We start from the raw sequence: 23,724 nt of genomic DNA, 5'->3' as shown, positions 1-23,724 counted from the left end.
TGGGTGACAGAGCAAGATCCTTACTCAAAAAAAAAAAAAAAAAAAAACAACCAGAGACTTTTACCCTCTGATTCACAACTGAGATTGATCTTAGTACAACTGAAAGTATGCTAAGTAATAGGATAGCTGCTACTAGAAACATAGAGTTTGCTGTTTGGGTCCAACAAAGTAAATGCCTGCTGAAACAAACACAATAGACAATGTTTTTCAGGAAAATGTAAAAATACAGAATCTCCACAACACAAGACTCACTATGTTCAAGATACCATCCAAAATACTTAACATACAAGGAACCAGGAAAATGTTACTCATTCTCAGGAGAAAAAACAACCAGTGAAGACCAACACAGAAAAGACGTGGATGCTGGAATTTGCAGACAAGGCTTTTAAAGCAGCTATTAAAACTATGCTTAAAGATGTAAAGGCAAACATGCTTGTAATGAATGAAACAACTGACATTCTCAATAGAAAAACAGAAATTATAAAAATCAAACAAGTGTAACATTTCAGAATTGAAAAATACAATATATGAAATAAAGAATTTACTAGACTGGATGTAGAATGAAAATGACAAAGACAAAAATAAGCGAACTTAAATCAGTAGAAATTATCCAATATGAAGATCAAAGAAAAACAAGACTGAAGAATATTTTAAGCCTTAGGGAAATGTGGAATAACAACAAAAGATTTAACATATATGTAGAGTGCCAGAAGGGGAAATGAAAACAAATGGAGCAGAAATACTATTTGAAAATATAATGGTTGAAAATTTTCTATATTTGGTAAATGATACAGATTCAAGACTCTCAGAAAACCCCAATAATAATAAGTACACCAAAGAAATCATAGGTAGGCATATCATAATCAAATGGCTGAAGACCAAAGATAAAATGAAAATCTTAAAAGCACCCAGAGAAAAATGATACACTACCTACAGGAAACAAGATTTCAAATTATTTTCATGTCTCATCAGAAACTATGGAGATCAGAAGACAGAAGGGAAAAAAACAGATCCAAGGTGTTGAAAGGAAAAAAAAAAAACCTGTCAACTAAGAATTTTATATCCAGTGAAATATCATTCAAGAATGAAAGCAAAGACAAGACACTTCGGACAAAAGAAAACTAAAGAACTTATTGCCAGCAGACCTGCACTACGAAACAATGCTAAATGACTAAAGGAAGTTCTCTGGGCTGAAAGAAAATGGCACCAGATGGAAACTTCACTCTTCAAAAGGCATCAGAAATTTAAAAGTCTGGGTAAGCACAAAAGATTACCCTCTACTGAAAAAAAAAAAGAAGAAGAAGGAGACTGTTCAATGGGAACATTACATAGTACAGTTAATAGTATATGGAAACGTGATACACAAGATAGTATAGCATAAAGTATGGGAAACAGTCAATGGATGTATATGATGGCAATATTTCTGCATATTACCTGAAAGTGTTATAACATTAAGTCTAAGTAGACTGTGAGATATTGAGAATATATATAAGCCAGGCGCGGTGGCTCAAGCCTGTAATCCCAGCACTTTGGGAGGCCGAGACGGGCGGATCACGAGGTCAGGAGATCAAGACCATCCTGGCTAACACGGTGAAACCCCGTCTCTACTAAAAAATACAAAAAACTAGCCGGGCGAGGTGGCGGGCACCTGTAGTCCCAGCTACTTGGGAGGCTGAGGCAGGAGAATGGCGTAAACCCGGGAGGTGGAGCTTGCAGTGAGCAGAGATCCGGCCACTGCACTCTAGCCTGGGCGACAGAGCGAGACTCCGTCTCAAAAAAAAAAAAAAAAAAAAAAAGAATATATATTAAACACCTAGAAAACCCTAAAGACTTCTCCAAAAAGCTCTTAGAACTAATAAAAGAATTCAGCAAAGTTCCCAGATATGAAATTAATGTACACAAATCAGTAGCTCTCCTATACACCAACAGTGACCAAGTGAGAATCAAATCAAGATCTCAACTACTTTTACAATAGCTGCAAAAAAATAAAATACTTAGGAATATACCTAACCAAGGAGGTGAAAGACCTCTACAAGGAAAATTACAAAACTGCTGAAAGAAATCATCGATGACACAAACAAATGGAAATACATCCCATGCTCACAAATGGGTAGAATCAATATTATGAAAATGACCATACTGCCAAATGCAAGCTATAAATTCAATGCAGTTCCCATCAAAATACCACCATCATTCTTCACAGAGCTAGAAAAAACAATCCTAAAGTTCACATGGAACCATAAAAGAGCCCACATAGCCAAAGCAAGACTAAGCAAAAAGAACAAATGTGGAGGCATCATGTTACCTGATTTCAAACTACAGTATAAGGCCACAGTCACCAAAACAGCATGGTACTGGTATAAAAATAGGCACATAGACCAATGAAACAGAATAGAGAACCCAGAAATAAACCCAAATACTTACAGCCAATTATCTTTGACAAAGCAAACAAAAACATAAAGTGAGGAAAGGACACCCTATTCAACAAATGGTGCTGGGATAACTGGCAGGCCACATGTAGGAGAATGAAACTGGATCCTCATCTCTCACCTTATACAAATATCAACTCAAGATGAATCATAGACTTAAATCTAAGACCTGAAACTATAAAAATTCTAGAAGATAACATCAGAAAAACCCTTGTAGACATTGACTTAGGCAAGGATTTCATGACCAAGAACCCAAAAGCAAATGCAATAAAAACAAAGATAAATAGCTGGGACTTAATTAAAGAGCTTTTGCACAGCAAAAGGAACAGTCAGCATAGTAAACAGACAACCCACAGAATGGGAGAAAATATTAACAATCTATACATCTGACAAAGGACCAATATCCAGTATCTACAATGAACTCAAACAAATTACCAAGAAAAAAAAATCCCATCAATAAGTGGGCTAAGGACATGAATAGACAATTCTCAAAAGAAGATGTACAAATGGCCAACAAGCATATGCAAAAATGCTCAACATCACTAATGATCAGGGAACACCTCCACCCCTATTTAGACCTGCAGGTGCTGCCCCATGACCCCAACCAAAGCCCATGCAAACCAAAACCACAGTGTGATACCACCTTACTCCTGCAAGAATGGCCATAATCAAAAATCCAAAAATAATAGATGTTGGTGTAGATGCAGTGAACAGGGAACACTTCTACACTGCTGGTGGGAATGTAAACTAGTACAGCCACTTTGGAAAACAGTATGGCTATTTCTTAAAGAACTAAAAGTAGAACTACCATTTGATCCAGAAATGTCACTACCGGGTACCTACCCAGAGGAAAAGAAGTCATTATACAAAAAAGATATTTGCGCACACATTTATAGCAGCACAATGAGCAATTGCCAAAATATGGAAGCAACCCAAATGCCCACCAATGAGTGGATAAAGAAACTGTGGTATACATACATATATATATATGTGGTATACATACATATATATATATATGATACACACACACACACACACAAACAATGGAAACTACTCAGCCATAAAAAGGAATGAATTAATGGCATTCGCAGCAACCTGGATGGAATTGAAGACTATTATTCTAAGTGAAGTAACTCAGAAATGGAAAATCAAACATTGTATGTTCTCACTCATAAGTGGGAGCTAAACTATGAGGACACAAAGGCATAAGAATGACATAATGGACTTGGGGGACTCAGAGGCAAAGGGTGGGAAGGGGGTGAGGAATAAAAGACTACAAATAGGGTACAGTGTACACTGCTTGGGTGACGGGTGCACCAAAATCTCACAAATTAGTGGGACTAAAGAACTTACTTGTGTAACCAAATACCACCTGTCCCCCAAAAACCTATGGAAATAAAATTTTTTTTAAATATTTACATATTATAGTGACTAGAGCAACCACTACCAAATAATGCCAAGAGGCACAGTTAAAAATACAATAGATAAGTTAAAAAGGAAGTCTAAAATATATTCATATACCCAAAAGAAAGCAAAAAAGTATAAAACAGAGGAATGAAAATGGGAGACCAGCTCCAGTCTGTGCCTCCAAGATGACAAATAAAAGAAGGAACAAAGGTCATACCAAAAAGGGCCACGGCCACGTGTAGCCTATTTGCTGCATGAACTATACCTGATGTGTGCCCAAGAACAAGGCCATTAAGAAATTGTCATTTGAAACATAGTAGAGGCCACAGCAGTCAGGGGCACTTCTAGGCAAGCTTCTTCAACACCTGTGTGCTTCCCAAGCTGGATATGAAACTACATTACTTTGTGAGTTGTGCAGTTTATAATATTAAAACAAAGTAGTGAGGAATCAGTCTCGTGAAGCTTGCAAGGACCGAACACCTCCACCCCTATTTAGACCTGCGGGTGCTGCCCCATGACCCTGACCAAAGCCCATGTAAGGAGCTGAGGCCTTAAAGACTGAAGAAAAACTATTCTCTGGAGAAAAATAAAGTGGAAATTGTAATTTTAAATAATAAAAATTGAAACGGGGCTGGACGTGGTGGCTCATGCCTGTAATCCCAACATTTTGGGAGAACGAGGTGGGTGGATCACTTGAGGTCAGGAGTTCGAGACCAGTCTGGTCAACACGGTGAAACCTCATCTCTACTAAAAATACAAAAACAGCCTCATGTGGTGGCACCCGCCTGTAGTCCCAACTATTTGGGAGGCTGAGACAGGAGAATCGCTTGAACTCGGGAGACGGAGGTTGCAGTGAGCAAAGATTGCTCCGTCTCTAAAAATAAAAATAAAAAATAAAATAAATATGGAGACCAATAGAAAAACCAATGAAATAGTAAATATAAACACAATTATGTGAATGATTGTTAATGACCTAAATACTGCAATTTATAACAGAGATTATCAAGATGAATTAAAATGCTCAAGACCAGCTGGGTGCAGTGGCTCATGCCTATAATTCCAGCACTCTCGGAGGCCAAAGAGGGAGGATCACTACAGCCCAGGAGTTTGAGACCAGCCTGGGCAACCAGTGGGACCCTCTCTCTATAAAAAACTTAAAAATCAGCTGAGGATAGCAGTGCATGCCTGTAGTCCCAGCTACTCAGATGGCTGAGGCAGGGGGATCACTTGAGCCTGGGAGGGAAGTCGAGCTGCAGTGAGCTATGATCATGCACCGCACTCCAGACAGTGTGAGACTGTCTCAAAAAAAAAAAAAAAAAAGCACAAAACCCAATCAGATCCTGTTTCCAAAAGACATTATAGAAGCAAAGACATAGGAAGTTGAAAGGAAATTGATGGAAAAAATATCCCAGGCAAACCATAAGCAAAAGAAATCTAGAGTAGTTTTATTGTCATATAATACAGATATAAAGACAAAGGGTATTATCAGAAATTGTAAAAGACAGCTGATAATTACAAAAGAGTCAATCCATCAGGAAGCTATAACAATCATAAATACGAATGTGCCTAATAACATAAGAGTTTTAAAATACAAGAAGAATAAATTGACAGGATTAAAGGGAGGAACAGAAAATGCACAATCATAGTCAGAGATATTCTCAACTGTAGAACAGCTGTGCAAAAATCCAAACTGATAGTCTCTTTTCTTCTAGGAAATTTTAGCCTTTTCAAATTTATTAGAACAACTGATATAGTTAGTTCAATTGCTTCTGCTATATTAATTCATGACAGCCTGTCTTCTCTCTTATGCTTTTTTCCTTTCCTTACTCTTGCTGGCTAAAGTTTCTCTTCATCCTGTTTTCCTCAGCTCTGCCCCCCAGCCTCGTTAACATAAATGTTCTGAAATGCTTCTCTATTTCACTACTGTTTAGTTTCCTATTCATGATAGTCATCATTAAACATAATTCTCTATTAACATTCACAATTACACAATACATGGGTTCCCATCAAGATGGTTCACCTGCAACTGAGACGCGCCCTTTGGAACACTTAGACTTATTTCCCTTCTTTTCGCCATATCCCTCATCCATGAACACTATCCTTGTAATGGATATTTTCACATATCTCCTTTCTCACATAGCCCCATCCACAGTGATGAACTCACTAGTGATACCAGAACTCCTAGATTTTTCCAGGATAGTTTACAATTCTTGATTTCACTATTAGTCAATGTTTTCCTTTACAGAAGTGGCTCTCAACATTGATAAAACATTAAGTTCACCTGGGAGTTCCCTGCCTGAAGCTTCTGTCTTAACTGATCTCAAATGTATCCCTGCCATATTATTTTTAATGGCAAAAACTGCAATTACTTTTGCACCAACCTAATAGCTTTAACGGCTCCCCAGAGACTTCTAATGTGCAGCCAGGTGGAGGCTGACTGCCAATATCTAAACCTCTCTCTGTCCCTCTGGAGTAAGAACAGCTCCCTCGGACCTCCTGTGCCTCCCCACCCAACTCAGTGCTCACTGCCCTGCCCTGTTGACCGCTGTGTTGACCGCTGTGTTGACCACTGCCAGGTTTAAGGGCAGGATGGAAGTGGGCTCTGCCTTTCAAGCTTCAAGCCCATGCCCAGGCCCTTCCTGTAACTGGAACACACCACTGGGGCTGTGCAGGGCCCATAGAGCCACTCCCATCTCTGACAGGCATTTGGACCTTGATTTCCTTCTTCAAACCAAACGTTTTTGCTTTCTAACCTTTCAGGGATTCTCCCATAGTTTCTGATCCTCAGGCAGCACGCTTTCTGGTTTTCCTGCAGTCATAAGATAAGGGGGTGGGGAAGCTCTGCAGCAGCATCTCCAACTGGAAGACCCTGTGGCATCTCCTGAATGATTAGCTCTCTTCTACCTGGTCTGTCTTTGTTTCTGGAACTCCTTTCGTGCACATATCGGGTCTCCAGCATCTGACTTGCAGGCTTCTGCCTTTCACTCACAATTTCTATTTCTTTGTGTTTTATTTTATGTTTGATGCCTTCTTCCCTCTGGTCTTCTTGAATGGAGGCCTGAACAGTGTTCACTCTCTCTGTTGCTCATCTTGTAGTTTTTGTTTGTTTGTTTGAGGGTTTTGGGTTGGGGGGAACAGAGAACAAGTTTATTGGTGAATGCTCATGGCAACCATCATCCAAGAGAGACAAGATGGGGAGGGTGCTGTGACCAGAAAGCCTTCGGGGCTAGATACGCAGTGTCACACAGGGCAAAGGACAGGGCTCAGGGGATGCTGGGAATGTGCCCAGCCACTCAGCATCACACAGACGAGCTCTTCAGAGTTGACAACCATTGCTATCTTCATGCCCAGCCGCCAGCATCTCTACTTCTTCCTCTGTCATCTTCCCACCCAGTGTGACAAGGACTTGCCGGATTTCAGCGCCCATGATGGTGCCATTCCTTTCCTTGTCAAACACCCAAAGGCCTTCCACATAATCTTAAAACTAGACACCCTAGTCCTTGTTCCTGGCCACAGTCTGAAGCATGAGCAGGAAGTGCCCAAAGTCTAGCACCTTCACGTTCATCTCATCACTCCTGAGGTTCCCCCAGGAACTGGAACACCTCGGCATGGGTGGGGCTCTGGCCCAAGACCCTTGTCATGTCCCCACACTGGCTGTAAGGACCTTGCCATCACCCGTTCAGTCAAACAGCTGGAAGGCATTCTTGAACTCTGCGGTCTGGTTCTCTATGAAGTTACATATCAGACTACTCAGCTCTGCTCAGCTACAGGCCAGAATGTGTCACCTTCCATGAAGAATGACTGCTCAGAGGCCTGTTGTAAAGGATTATATGCTAGAAACTTTGGGGTACAGGTTCTGATGGTATTGCTTAAAGAACTGAGGCCATACCAGTGGGCTTAGTCAAAATTTCCAGAACTTTAGTTGAGAAGCAGATGGGTTCATGAGACTACTAGCCCAAGATCCAGCGGAACGAGGATTAATTACATAGGACTAAATGAATTGGTGAGGTATGATACCCTTTCCTGCAGTAAGGATCCATCTTGTAGTTTCAAATTAGAAAATTCCAGAACATCTTTTGAATGAATTTTGTGCTCCAAATTCATATCTTTTATGCTTCTCAACAAAGGTTCCCCCAAATCTCCTTCCGCTTCTTCCTTTTGTGCTCCTTCAAGGGAAGTCGTCTGTCATCTGTCCAGTTTGGCCTTCCTCCTTCAGGTCACTGGGAAATGCCACACTTGCTTAAATATTTTGCCATTACTCAAAACTGCTTTCAGTAGGAACTCACTAGTGATACCGGAAAATGAGTCTCAAAACTTTTCATCACAAGTCACTTTTGGCCAAAAGTTACATGATCCAGATATATTATCCCTGCCTTATTCATTAGACTGAAATGTGTTCTACAAGAAAATCCATCTTCCAATAGAAGATGTTACCATGACTCCAATAGAGGGATTTGAAACCTCTTTTGAGCCATGTTGGTCTGGCTGTTGGAATGTTAGAACTTCCTAATGTGGTTCTCATGAGAAGGACAGCCCTCGCTGGGATGTATAAGCTTTGGCACTGAGGAGTTACATGCCAACAGCAATCTGTAAAGGTAACACTTTAACACTGCTATGACAGCCAGGCATGATGGCTCACACCTGTAATCCCAGCACTTTGGGAGGTTGGGGTGGGAGGATTGCTTGAGCCCAGGAGTTCAAGTCCAGTGTGGGCAACATGGTGAAACTCTGTCTTTACAAAAAATACAAAAATTAGCCAAGCATGGTGGTGCATATCTGCGGTCCCAGTTACCAGTGAAGTTGTGGTGGGAGGATCGCTTGGGTCCAAGAGGTCAAGGCTGCAGTGAGCCGTGATCAGGCCACTGCACTCCAGCCTGGGAGACAGAGCAAGACCCTGCCTCAAAAAACAGAAACAAAAAAATATTGTTATGGCTGTGTATATCTCTGTCAATTAAGGGGAAATCTAATTGCCTATATAACTGGATATCTTTCATTGGTATAATAATATTCCCCTGAATAAATTAATATACTAAAAGACATTGATTGCTGGACGTGGTGGTTCACATCTGTAATCCTAGCACTTTGGGAAGCCAAGGCAGGCAGATTCTCCGAGGTCAGGAGTTCAAGACCAGCCTGGCCAACATGCTGAAACCCCATCTCTACTAAAAAAATACAAAAATTGGCTGGGCGTGGTGGTGCACGCCTGTAATCCCAGCTACTTTGGAGGCTGAGGCAGGAAAGTGCTTGAGCCTGGGAGGCAGAAGTTGCAGTGAGCCAAGATTGTGCCACTGCACTCCAGCCTGGGCAAGAGAGCAAGACTCCATCTCAAAAATAAAAAATAAAAATAAAAAGACATTGATTATACTGTTGTTTTGCCTGGTATCAGACAACAGGGGCTTAAGTTATGAACCATAACTTCAGTTGTTTTAAATGTTAACTTGATCTTTCTTTAATCTGAATCAAGCATGTTTTACAACAGTGTTTCTCAATTGGGAATTCCCGTCACCTACTCATAAAGTTTTATTAATAAATAGATGTTAGGACCTACTCCAGACCTACTACATCTCGTTTCTTGATATTCTTATCACATGCTTGGTATATTCAGAGTATATTATGTCTCTGAATAATTACATCAAGATTTTTGCTATGCCCATGTATTGTTGTAAATTAGATATAATGTTTTTTGTATTCTTTGAAATAGGCCTAATGATTATGTTTGTAAGTAATTTGGGGGGTTGAATTTATAGTTTTGTTTTGCATGTCACAGAAAACAACAAATTTTCTCATCAAATATAGTATTCTTGTTATGACTTTCTAGTCTTTCACTTTTGAAAATTATAAGCAACGAACAAATGACACCCATTTTAAGTTTTTGTCATCTACAGATATTTTTGTTAGCATGTTTTGCTTTGATACTTCCCTGAAGTTATTTGTAATGAGCTACAAGCAAAAATGCTTCATCTTTCATGAAGAATGACTGCTCGGAGCCCCGCAGTAAAGGGTTATATGTTAAATACATTCGGGTTCACGTTTCTGATGGCATTGTGTAAAGAACTTTGAGACCATATCCAAAGACTTAGTCAAATTTTCCAGAACTTGTGTTGAGAAGCAGATGGGTTCATTAGATGACTAACCCAAGATCCACAAGATCCAGTGGAATAGGAATTAATTACATAGGATTAAATGAATTGGTGAGGGATGATAGTAGTTTTTGTCTAGAATACTGTTGATATTATTTTAATGTCTTATTTTCCTTATATATGAGGAAGCCCTTTTTGCTTTCTCTTAAGTTTTTCATACATGATAATAATGTTGTAGATTCTGCTTTTGTAAACTGAAATGAATCACTTGTAAATGACCTCTTATTCTGCCTGCCTGACCCCTCCGGAGTTCAAAAATTCTTATTGAATCAGAATACATACATAGTTTTTGGCAATATAGTTATTTGCATAACTTCAATAAGAATCTGTCTTCCTTCTTGCCAGGGCATAATTGAAAACACTGGTTATGTAACCTAGGTCCTGCCTGCCATGTCCTATTAAGAATGATGTTCATTTAATCAGATACGACCACATGCTTTTAAAGAACTAAGGTTGACTTTATGGAACCAATGCTTACTTACAAAGCCCTCTTGGGAAAACTGGCCTAGTCCTTGGCCTCGAACAGCCTGCCTAAGACAAGAAAAATATTCTAAAAGCAATGATGCTGCATATGATGATATGTTTTATGAGCATGCATTTTCTACATAACTGTTAAGAGTACCTATTTTTAGCTTGAGTGAGATTAATTTTCCTTGCTGACACCTTTCCACAATCTTGTTTACTACAACATGACACTGTGATAAGTAATGTTTCCATAAATCAGATGTCTGTCTTTTCCAATGATACTGGAAGTACTCTGTCCCTATGCACAGTATAAACAGCTATAAACCCAAGCAATACGGACAGCACCAAAGGCTCTAGCACAAACTGTGCTGCTAATTAGCGGGGTGTCTTTCTACAAGTCACTTAAGCTCCTTGGGCTTCATGTTGCTCCTCTCAGAAGAGAAGCATCTGGACTGGACAGCCTCTTAGGTTATCTCTAGGCCAGGTTTCATAATCCCACGGCCATCCCTTTCTTCCACATGAGAGTTTTATATAACATGACAGTACCTGAGCACAAATCAGGGTAGGATCTAAAAACTGAGATTAGATATTAAAATAAAAATGAGATAAGATAAAACACAGCAGAGGCTGAAATAGATTTATATGTATTAGGATAAATATACCTCAAAATATGTTTTTTTAAAAAAAAAAATAAAAAGCAAGTTACAACAAACAAACCTGTCCCATTCACATTCAATGTGAAGAATAGTGCTGAATGTCTCTGGAGTGTTTCATTGACTTTGGTACCCCAGTTAATTATCGCCTCGAATTTCAGAGGTGAACACCTACTATGAGTTATGGGCTCTGATGATGTAAATATGAAAGATATGGTCCCAGGTTCTGCATCTTATCTCTAGTAATCTATATGTTGCTGTCTGAGTCAGAGGCTTTGTGAAATGTAAATCACTCCACATTGACCTTTTCCCATCATTCTCATTGCCAAGAAAAAAGTCCAGACACAGAAGGCCCTTTACAATATCATTCCTACTAACTTTTCTTGCCTCAGCTCTTATCTTTACCCACTTCCATACCCTGGGTTCTATTGAAACCTCTGAATCTATCCAAAGTATGACTTCACTGAACGAAACATACTCTCATAAATTTCACTGCCTTAGTATATACATCCATTTTCCCATAGTGTCTTGACTATCTTTTTCCACTTACTGAGCTCCTACTAAATCTTCCAATACCAAGTGAGATATCAACTCTTCTCAGAGACTTAATCTAAGGCCTGAGATTGGTGGACCATCTCCATATTCACATAGACAGTTATTATATCTACTTATAGAATGCTCACATCTAACTATTCCTCTAGACCATAAAGTCCCTTCAATCAACCAGCCCAGTGTCTGGCCCAGTATGTGCTCAAATGAATTCTCGCGAAAGAATAAATTATAAAATAAATACCCCTAAGAGGTAGGTGGTCATATTTCTCTCTTCATTTTATAGCTGGGAAAACATTAAAAATTCAGGGTCAGCAGGTAAAAAGCATGTAAGGTTTTCTAACTGAATCATATGCTCTTTGCCACTGGGGTTCCTCTTCATTTCATGCTGAATGAGAGAGATTATGGATGGAAAGAAATACCAGGACTACAAAAGCCTCAATGAGAAGAGAGGTGAACTCTGAGACTTCTCAGGAGAAATGTAAGAGAAGAGGTCTAGGAAGTGGGCTGCCCCTAGACATGAATGGCAAGTCATTATCTCAGAGACAGAAAAATGGCAATATCTATGTTGATCGACTTCCAAATGTTTATTTCATTTTATTTTTGTTGCTGAAAATATGAGATTGATCCTGGACACTTTGCACACTGGCAAATAAGTTCATCTGCTCTAACTTTTCCACATAATTTTCTAAAGTCTGTTTTTTTTCCCCTGTAAAACTTAAAGTAGCTTTAGACAGAGTAACTTTGGACAAGGCCATTTGCCATTTGTATGTCCTTCTGCCTTGAAACAAGTTTTATTTGAGTTGTGTTCTTCTCCATTTAGAGCAATCCTCCTCAAGTTTTGACTAGGACATTTTGACTAATAAGAGCTTTCAACTAATAAGAGCACAGGCAATACAACATTGCCATATGCTTAGCTCCAAATATTGCTCCAGGCCAGGCGCAGTGGCTCATGCCTGTAATCCCAGCACTTTGGGAGGCCAAGGTGGGAAGATCACCTAAGGTCAGGAGTTCAAGACCAGCCTGGCCAACATGGTGAAACCTTGTCTCTACTAAAAATACAAAAATTAGCCCAGTGTGGTGGTGGGCACCTGTAACCCCAGCTACTCCGGAGGCTGAGGCACGAGAATTGCTTGAACCCGGGAGGCGGAGGTTGCAGTGAGCCAAGATTGTGCCACTGCATTCCAGCCCGGGCAACAGAGCGAGACTCTGTCTCAAAAAAAAACAAAAAAATTGCTCCAGCTCTTCCTTATGAAAATTTTAAAGACACAGAAAAGTTTTTAAAGATGAATTACACAGATTGAACACTTGCTAACATTTTTCATGTGTCTTGTGAAACTGCACCCTTAAATATTCTAGTATTGTCTTCTAAAAGCAAGGGCCATTGTCTTACATGACTCCAGTATTTTTATCACATCTAAGGAAACTAACAAGAACTCCCTGATGTCATGTAATACCCAATTTCTTTCCAAATTTCCCGAGTTGCCTGCAGTAAATATTTTACAATTACTTTCTTTAGACTTGAATCTCTTAAAAAGTATTAATTGCATCTGATTCTCATATTTCTTCAGTCTATTTTAGTCTAGAACAATTCCACTTCTTTTTATTTATTTATCTTTCATGACACTGAATGTTTTAGGAGTCTGGGTCAGTTATTTTGAAGACTGTTCCAAATTTTTGTTTTGTCTGATTCTTTCTTTGTGATATTATTTAACTTGTTCCTCTTCCTCTGTGTTTTTTATAAACTAGAACTTGGAGCTGGAGACTGGTTGGGATGCAGGTGAAAGGCTTTAGCAAGAACACTTGACTGGTGAGACTATGGACTTCATGTTTGCAACAGGCAGCATATGACATCAGTGAGTCCCATTAGTAGTGACAGTGGTTTGGCTACTTTGTTACGGTTGTGACCAATAGATCTCTTTATTATAAAGATCAGTTTCCCCCTTGAATTTAGCAAATAATGTTTGGCGGGGCCAATACTTTAGCACAAGAAATTTATCTGATTCCCCCAAGAAATAAATTCACCTAATGCCTTTTACCCAGTTTTATTATCCATTCATTAGCTATGCTGTAATCAATTATTACATTGGCTTTGGCAAATGGGTTATTTTTCTAATTCTATCAGTTATTTGATATTTGACCTACAAAAAAAAAGTTTACTCTCAACAACCAGGGATGAATTATAGATTCTTGTTTAAAAGGCAGAAAAAAAAAAGTTTAGATCTTCTCTTTTAATTATTAATTTTAGAGTAAAATATTGGGGTGATAGTTACCTCCATATGTGACAAATGAGTTTTTTTAATTTTAACAGATTTAAGGGTAGATAGATTTTCTATAAATGTAGCCCTAAACACAAGGGAGTGAAGAGGATATTGGGTTAATAATCAGAAAATGTTGAAATCAAATTCTAGTTCTACAGATGATGAGCCTTGTGACCTGGAGCAATCTACTTGAACTTTTCAGCCTCTTTATTCACTTATCCATATATTTTCTTTGACATCTATTAAATGCTATTATATGAGTTACTTTTTTTAACGGCTGGAATTCCATTGGGAGCCTCACAGTATCTGTTAAGTTGCTAGCCCTCTAGGAGTTTGTTCCTTTTTGTTTGTTTTTGAGAACAGGGTCTCACTATGTTGCCCAGGCAGGTCACAAACACCTGGGCTCAAACTATCCTCCTGCCTCTGCCTTCCTAAGTACTAGGATTACAGGCATGAACCACAATGCCTGGCCTAAGAGTTTGTTCTTGTTGCTTCTGCTACTACTATTGTTGTTTAAAAATATTAATAAAATGCCCATGGTGTATTTGAAAAAAGCAAATTTCATAAAATATAACAATTAGGCATTGAAAATACACCACAAAAAGATGTCTTGCTTGTCGAAAGAGAGAGAGATACCAAATTCATGAATGCAGGGCAGAATCAGGAATGGGGAAAGGAATAAAGTGGCCTTACAATTTCCCTGCACTATTTGAGTTTCTTAACTAAAGCAAATATGATATCACATTCATTCTGGAGAAGCATATACATGAATATTATGTATTGTCTCCAGTGTAGTGGTTGTTAAATAGAAGTAAGCATAAGGGACTTTTTGCAAATGTAGATCCCTGGGCCTCTCCCCTGGTGATTTAGGGTCAGTAAGTCTAGAGTAAAACTCAGGCATCTGAATTTTTTTAAATTGTCGAGAGATTCTGATGCAAAGCAGCAACTGTAGAAGTATTGGAAATCGATTAAACAAAAGATACACAAATGGTCATCACAGCATTATTCATGATAGCCAAAACGTGGAAACAACCCAAATAACCATCCACTGATGAACGGATTCATAAAATGTGGTCCATCCATTCATGCCATGGATAGTAGTCTGCCCTAACAAAGAAAGAAGTGCTGACACCTGGTACAACACAGACAAGCCTTGACAACATGATGCCAAATGAAAGAAGTCAGTCACAAAGGACCCTGTAGTGTATGGTTCCATTGGCATTAAATGCTCAGACGAGGCAAGTATATAGAGAACGAAAGCATTTTAGTGTTTTCCTAGGGGAGAAACTTTGCAACATAGCAAGACACTGTCTCTAAAAAATAAATAAATGAATAAAAATTTTTTTAAATGTATGGCACATCAACTTGATGGAATGTTATACAAAATATTTAGATGACATTATGATACCATAATAGCATAAACATGTTTATGACTCAATAATAAGTAAAATTTTTAAACATAGGAATAATAAAATCAATTATGATACATCAGTGTGATAGAGTATCAGACAAAAGTTTTAAATGATCATCATGAAGGCTATAGCCACATGAAAAAAAATATTCTAATGCTATAAAAAAAAGAATAAAAAGATATCACAAAGGGAAGAAATAAGGAAAACATGATTCCTGGAATTTGTGGTGAACAGACAGAAAATACATTTTTCTACTACCCTCTCCCCCTTCTGTTTATTGGGACTCTTGGTGAAGACAGTAACTCTGTCAAGAATTTGACCTACAAAAGGTTAAAGAAAAAGTCATTTCAAAGCTTTGCCACATTATTATTGACCAAGGATAGAAAATTCCCTTTTGTTTAGATAACCCCCTAGTGGGCCTTTGTAAAAACTAGACTCTCCCCTCCTACCACCCACAGGTCTGGGGTCTGGAAGAAGGGGATTGAGAAGCCGTAGGAATATGGGAGATGTCTACTGAAAGAGAACTTGGATTAAGAAGAGAGATTGAGCTTGGGTAAAGAAGAGAGATGGGGGAACTTTCCAGAACATAGGGAGAAGAGAGGAAGCTAGGGAATCGGCAGCATGCAGGGACTCAAGGAACTCTGCCCCAATTTCCAGTAGTGGGGAGGAGTAGGACACTGTTTAAAACAATGATGTCTGCCATGTTCTCTTTCACTCTGTGGGAAAATTCCTCCAAAACAATTGTCTATGCATAGTCCCTCGTTCTCACTACCAGCCCTACGTAGACCACTCTGTCTAGACCACATGCTTCTGCCTCCACCTTTCCTCAGAAACTACTTCTGTCATAGCCTCTAATGACCTCCATGTCGTCAAAGCCAGTGGTCACCTTTATGGCCTCACCTGACGCAATCTCTCAGCCACATTTTCACAACTTACATCACCCTCTTCTGTAAAGAGCGGAGCTCCTCCTGGGCATCCGTGACACCACATGCTCCTGGTCTCCTCCTGCCTTCCCCACTCTCCATCTTAGCCTCCTCAACTGGTTTCTCATCTTCCAGGTAACTTTAAACTTGAAGCACCACCTCCGCCCCCACTCTGGTCTCCTTCCTGTCAACTCTCTCATTACTTTGTTTCATCCACTTTTCACAACTTCAGCTCCATCTACACACTCACAGATTCCACGTGTGTGTCTCCAACCAGATTTTGCAGAGACGCAGATCAGCATACAATTGCCTACCTCACTTCTTCACTCAGCTGTCTCAAACTTAATTTCTCTTGTCAATATGGTCCTCTCTCAGAGCAGATTTTTACACCCACTGGTTAGAAGTCATCATGGAATCCATCCCTATCCACATTCAATCCATCAGCAAGTCTTAGCAAGTCTCATGAATTAAACATGCACGCAAGTCAAATTCACAGTTCCTGCTTTATTAGCATAATTCTCTATTTAATTATACATAATCAAAGATGAGACATCACTGGAAGAAAAAAATCTGATAAAACCTACCTTGTTCTTGAATCGAGATCTTACCTGTTCCATTTTTATGAGACCAAAATGCAGTTTGGTTCATTTAAATAGAAATAATATAAGGGCATATATCATTATGAAATTAACTCATATAAAGCTATATGAGAAATCAATTCAAAACAAAATAATTGTATAAACACAACCTGGGAGCTCAAATGTTTACATATTTAATGAATGCACTTAAGTTTATTCAAAGTAATGATATTGCCTAACTTAGGTATTATAAAATTTACCATAACAAGGTGAAAACATAGCATAAATATGAAAAGCATAATTTTGGAACTTTTTTTAGTAAAAACTGCATTCTCTCTATGCATAGGACTTCATCAGAATAAGAAGTGTATTAAAATTATGTTAATTTAAAAATCATCATTTATTAAACAGTCTTGGATGCAGATTTCTACCTTCATTTAGTATTACCTGTTTTGAACCCAATAGAGTTTGTTCAAACTTACCTTTGAGTCTGGAGGAGGAGCCAAACCAAGGAAGGAATAAATAATATTCTCTTCTTTTGCAGAGAAGAAAGAGTCAAAATCCTTGAAGCAAAGAAAAAGAAAGTTTAAAACTACTGCACACTTGTGAGCCAGTTTATTTATGGAAACTGATCTTTTTATTTATTAGTTCTTAAGTGGGAAGCTCACACAAAAAGTCATCCCAGTTTGCTTTGTCAAAGATGACTAACCTCCAGAGTTAAGAAATCTAAGCATGAACTTTACATTTGTTTTTATACACTTTCATTGTGCCTGTATACCACAGCAAGAGCACGCACACACACACACACACACACACACACCCCTACCCATGTCCGGGAATTGCTGACAGGACCCAAATATACACAGTAAATGGCTTTTCCAAGTTTCACACCACCACCTGGTTTACTTATAATCTGGCCCTAAGCATTTGGTCCCTGATCAGCTGAGACTGAGATGATACAGGCTGTCTACACTGTGATTAAAGTATCCCTAAGGGCCCAGATGCATCTCAGGCCCTCCCAACATGAACAGGCACAAGACCATCGGGGGCATAGAGGGCGACTGTTTTGGCAAAATGGGAACAACTGGAGTGATCAGAAACTTGGTAGTGGATTGAAATCTGATGCTCAGTGAAGCTCCCACCCCATCCAGATCCTACCAGGGCCAGTCCTTCACCAGGCAGGTCCAGCCCTACACCACCTTCCCAGTAACATAGCTGTCAATAGCTTAGAAGAGTTTCAATCTTTATAATAAAAACATAAACAATATTCCCCCAGGCTACTTTACTACTGCCAATCTTTGTCATCAAGGCCTTGATGCAATTTCAACAGTGTTGCAAAAAGGCTCACAAAGTCACAGGCGTTTGTCTCATTTAACAGGGCAACACACAAAACAACTTAGTTGTTCTTTGCCTACCCTACTCTTAGTGTATGTTAAAAAGCTTAAAACCAGCCAGGCGTGGTGGCTCATGCCTCTAATCTCAGCACTTCGGGAGGCCAAGATGGGAGGATCCCTTGAACCCACGAGTTCAAGACTAGCCTGGGCAACATGGTGAGACCCTGTGGGCATGGTGGCACACACCTGTGGTCCCAGCTACTTGGGAGGCTGAGGTGGGAGGATCACTTGAGCCTGGCAGATCAAGGCTGCAGTGGGCTGTGATTGTGCCATTACACTCTAGCCTGGGAAACAGAGCAATGCCCTGTCTCACAAAAAAAAAAAAAAAAAAAGAAGTTTAAAACTAAATACAGGTCACAGCTATTGAGAAAAAAAGTATTATGTATTCCTGTGTGTTACTCTTTTTTTTTTTTTTTTTTTTTTTTTTTTTTTTTGAGAGAGAGAGAGAAAGTCTCGCTCTGTCTCCCAGGCTGGAGTGCAGTGGCACAACCTCTGCTCACTGCAACCTCCGCCTTCCAGGTTCAAGCAATTCTCCTGCATCAGCCTCCTGACTACCTGGGATTACAGACACGCGCCACGATGCCCAGCTAATTTTTGTATTTTTAGTAGAGACAGGGTTTCACTATGTTGGTCAGGCTGGTCTCAAACTCCTGACCCCAGATGATCCACCCACCTCGGCCTCCTAAAGTGCTGGGACTACAGGTATGAGCCACTTATTCAAAGTGTTACTCTTATTCAAAGCTTTATTGTTTTCCTATCCATTGCTTCAAGTCTCTCAGTGATTAATTTTATTCTTTTATACTGAATACATGTTTGGAAGCTGCCTCAAATCTTGGTTGAAAGGAATATAACAACATGAGTAAGTGCAGGAACTTTGGTATCAGAAATTCTGATTGATTCCCAGAGTACACGCTTACCAATCATTGTTAAAAGATTACATGAGATACTGCGTTAATAGTAGTAGTAGTAGTATTAAGTTGGTGAAATGTAATAAAGTAAATCTATGCTATTTCCCAAAAATGCCATATATAAAGTTCTGAAAGCTTCTTTAGTTAGCCAACTCTAGATTTCAAGGCAAGAAAGATTTTCTTATAGTTGAGTGAATTAGTCTTTTGCTTCAATTTAAGACCAAATACCTTCTTCAGAATTTCAGAAGGCTGAAGAACAATTCATCATTATCTTTCACTTGATGCTACCAAATATATATAGAAAATAACGAACATAAAACAGGTTTTCAACTCCCAGTTCTGCTGGGATTATTATGGCAGATTAGAGGCCCTGAAAAGCTGCCTCAAAAAAAAATTTTTTAACCCAATTAAGAAAAAACTAAAAGTATAAATACACTGCTGAGCTGGCAGAAAAGACTCCGGCCAGTGAGAGCGTGAATCCTGAGAGTAAGCACGCACCAAAGCCACCATGCGTGCTGAGAGTTTCTGACACACACACGACACCTTTATCATCACGCTGACACTGAAGAGGAAAAAGGAGGAAGGAGATAAAGCCCAGAGCCTCGTCAAGGTGGGGAGTTTCATAACCACACACACCAGAACTCCAGAGGGTTCTGCCTTCAAAGTAAATGTGAATGAGAAATAACCCTGCCAGGCAGAACGGAATGGAAGGAAACTTCCCTGATTCAACTTTGCTTCTGGGTGGAGGGGAAAATATTCTCCTCTGAGAATTTATAACCACAAGTAGAATTCACGAGAGGTTGCAGTTCAAATTCCCATGCCATGTGTGACCCTAAAAAATCTTAAAAGGAAATCTGAGTTTAAGATGTGTCTAAGTTTGATGCAGAAATAAACTCCAGGCCTCAAAGAGTATCCACTGCTGTGATTTGAATGTATCCGCCAGAAAGCATGTGTTGGAAACTTAATCCCCAGTGCAACAGTGTTGGGAGGTGGGGCCTGCGGGGAGCTGTTGGGGCCATAAGGGGGCCACCCTCATGAACTGATTGAAGACGTTTATAAAAAGGCTTGAAGCTCGGAGTTGTATCTCTCCCTTTCTCTTGCTACTGTGAGGCTTCAGCCATGTTTGACGCAGCCAGAAAGCCCTCATCAAATGCGGCCCCTCGATCTTGGATTTCCACCTCCAGAGCCATGAGCCAAATAAACTTCTATTGTTTATAAACTACCCAGTCTGTGGTATTCTGTTATAGCAGCACAAACAGACTAAGATAGCCACAAACAAAGTTTTTAAAAATGAGCAGTTTGAAGTCAAAAGTTATAATATAAATAAGGGAATAAAAAGAAAATATGAGTGAGAGCCAGAAGAAATAACAGAAGGTGGAATTAAAAATCAGAATCAGATATGGGAATTATCAGGCAAAGAATACAAAACAGCTATATTTAATATATTTAGTGAAATAAAAGAAAAACTTGAAGACAGAATAAATACCTAGAGAGAACAATCAAGCAAATTTAGAAAGGAACCAAAAAGAACTCCCGAAAATAAAAAGACATAATAGCGGAATTGTAAAACCCAATATGCGTATTAAACAAAAACACCTGAAGAGTAAATTAGCTAACTGGAAGATGCAATCAAATCATCCAGGCTGGGTGTGGTGGCCCATGCCTATAATCCCAGCACTGTAAGAGGCAGAGAAGAGAAGATTGTTTGAGCCCAGGAGTTCAAGACCAGCCTGGGCAACATGGTGAGACTCTGTCTCTATTTAAATAAATAAATAAATAAACAAACAAACAAATAATCTAGAGAGGAAAAAAGAGATGAAAAATGTGGAGGAAATATTATTGTATGAAAACAGTATGAGAAGTTCTAACAAATGTCTTATAGGAGCTCTTGGAGAAGCAAATAGAGATAATTCGGGAAAACCTAAACTCAAGCATATAATTGCTAAACATTTTCTTTTTTTAATTTTTTGAGACAAGGTCTCACTATGCTGCCCAAGCTGGTCTCGAACAGCTGGGCTCAAGCAATCCTCCCACCTCGGCCTCCCAAAGTGCTAGGATTATAGGCATGCACCATCTCGCCTGGCCAATTACTAATAATTTTCTAGACTTATTGAAAGATAACAACCCTTAGTCTCAGGAAGCCCAGTAAATAATTCTAAACTAGATAAATAAAAATAACTCGAAACCTAGACACATCGTAGAGAAATATTATTAAAAGCAACCAGAAAGAGAGGAAGAAGAGGGAGAGGAAGAAGAAAAGAAGAAAGGATGGACTGAAGAAGAAAGGGAGGAAAAGAAAAAGGAAAAAAGAAAGTTTCCCAATAAAAGAATAGTGATGAGACTGACAGCTGACTCCTCAATAGCAACATAGAGCCCAGGTGAAAGTAAAATAATAATTTCAATGTGTTTAGAAAAAAATAATAATCAGCCCAGAATTCCAGACTCAGTAAAACTATTTTTTCAAGCATGAAGGTGAAAGAAAGTCATCTGGAAAATATTTTTTTTGTTTGTTTGTTTTTGAGATGGAGTCTTGCACTGTCGCCCAGGCTGGAGTGCAGTGGCATGATCTCGGCTCACTGCAAGCTCCGCCTCCTGGGTTCACGCCATTCTCCTGCCTCAGCCTCCCAAGTAGCTGGGATTACAGGTGCCCGCCACCACACCCGGCTAATTTTTTGTATTTTTAGTAGAGACAGGGTTTCACCGTGTTAGCCAGGATGGTCTCGATCTCCTGACCTTGTGATCCGCCCACTTCGGCCTCCCAAAGTGCTGGGATTACAAGTGTGAGCCACCGCGCCCAGCGAAAATATCATTTTTTAAACAAACAAAACCTTAGAGAAGTTACCGCCAAGAGACCTTCACTTAAAGAAACTTATAGGATGTATTCAGGAAGAAGAAAATAATTCCAGATGGAATATCTGAGATTCAAGAAGATGAAATTAATAGTAAATATGTGGGTAAATCTAAATCTGAACAAACATTGACTGTACAACCAACAAAGAGAAATGCCTAATTTGTGGAGCAGGATGAGAGGCCAACTGAAATACTGAAAAACCAAACACATGTAAACAGAGAGAGTGATTAGGGTTAAAGTGTCTAAAGGCCCTTTTAATGTTTGGGACAGACCTAGTGCAGTGGTTCACATCTGTAACCCCAGCACTTTGGGAGGCCAAGGTGGGCAGATCATCTGAGCTCAGGAGTTCAAGACCAGCCTGGCCAACATGATGAAACCCCATCTCTACCAAAAATACAAAAAAATTAGCAGGACACGGTGGTGCGTGCCTGTAATCCCAGCTACTCGGGAGGCTGAGGCAGGAGAATTGCTTGAACCTGGGAGGTGGAGTCTGCAGTGAGCCAAGACTGCACCACTGCACTCCAGCCTGGGTGACAGACTGAGACTCTGTCTTTAAAAAAAAAAAAAAAAAAAGTTTGGGACAAGACTAAGGATACTGATTATCTTTAATTTAAGTATGTATGTTAAAATAGCTAAGTTAACCACTAAAAGGATAGATTATTTGAATTGAGTAAAGGGCAAAATAAAATTAGAAAAAAGAGACTTTAGTAAGTAAAATTACATCAAGAAAGGATGAAAAAAAACTGCAAAACTGAGAAAAATTAAAAGCATATAACAAAGTAGAAGAAACTCCAAATATACTCATAATTTCAATGCATGGGTCAAAAAAGAAAGGTATAAATGTTTTAACATTTGTACTTAACGATAAAGAAAATACTGCAGGCCGGGCATGGTGGCTCACGCCTGTAATCCCTGCACTTTGGGAGGCCAAGGCTAGCGGATCACCTGAGGTCAGGAGTTCAAGACCAACCTGGCCAACATGATGACAGCCTGTCTCTACTAAAAATACAAAAAATTAACCGGGCATGGTGGCGCCTGTAATCCCAGCTACGCGGGAGGCCTGAGACAGAAGAATCACTTGAACTCGGGAGGCAGAGGTTGCAGTGAACTGAGATCAGGCCACTGTACTCCAGCCTGGGCAACAAGAGCAAAACTCCATCTCAAAATATAATAATAAATAAATAAAGTAAAAACAAAACAAAACAAAAAAAACAAAAGATATCAAAATATATGGAATGAACTGACAGTACTCAGGGAGAAATGTCTAGCCTTAAATATTTACATTAGAGAAGAAAAAAAGGTTAAAAGTGAGCTAAGCATCTAACTGAACATTAAGGTAAGGGGAGAAAAAAAAACAAAGTGTATAGAAGTGACAAATGATAAAGGCAAGAGCAGAAATTTTAAAAATAAGAGAAAAATCAGCTATAAAGATATAAATATAGAGAGATCAGAAAGAATCAATAAGCCGAAAGACCAAAAACAAACAAACAAACAAAAACTATGACCAACATAAATTTAAAAAAAAAAAAAAAATCAGAGAAGACACAATAGAAACATTAGAAATGAAGAGAGGACATAACTACCTATTTTAAACAGGTCTTAAGAATATCTTATTTAAAACTTTGGGGGATATTGATTATGGGGGAGGCTCTGCATGTGTGGGAACAGGGGGTATATAGGAAATTTCTGTACCTGCCTCTTAATTTTGAAAAAAAATGTTATACTAGACTTTAAAACTTAAAAACAAGCTCAAG

The 23,724-nt window shown here is 39.1% G+C and overlaps 1 protein-coding gene across 2 annotated transcripts in view; it reads right to left on the bottom strand.

Moving 5' to 3' along the window:
* SH3BGR (SH3 domain binding glutamate-rich protein) overlaps positions 1-23,724 on the bottom strand; it is a 62,892-nt gene that overhangs the window by 19,204 nt on the left and 19,964 nt on the right. For both annotated transcript variants that reach the window (XM_011984175.1, XM_011984174.1), the window contains exon 3: positions 17,300-17,380. In XM_011984175.1, the coding sequence (XP_011839565.1) occupies positions 17,300-17,380 (81 nt within the window). The remainder of the gene's footprint in view (positions 1-17,299; positions 17,381-23,724) is intronic.

The sequence above is a fragment of the Mandrillus leucophaeus genome, unplaced genomic scaffold, assembly GCF_000951045.1.
Source record: "Mandrillus leucophaeus isolate KB7577 unplaced genomic scaffold, Mleu.le_1.0 Scaffold262, whole genome shotgun sequence".
Lineage (NCBI taxonomy): Eukaryota > Metazoa > Chordata > Mammalia > Primates > Cercopithecidae > Mandrillus > Mandrillus leucophaeus.
This window is presented reverse-complemented; position numbering and strand designations above follow the sequence as displayed.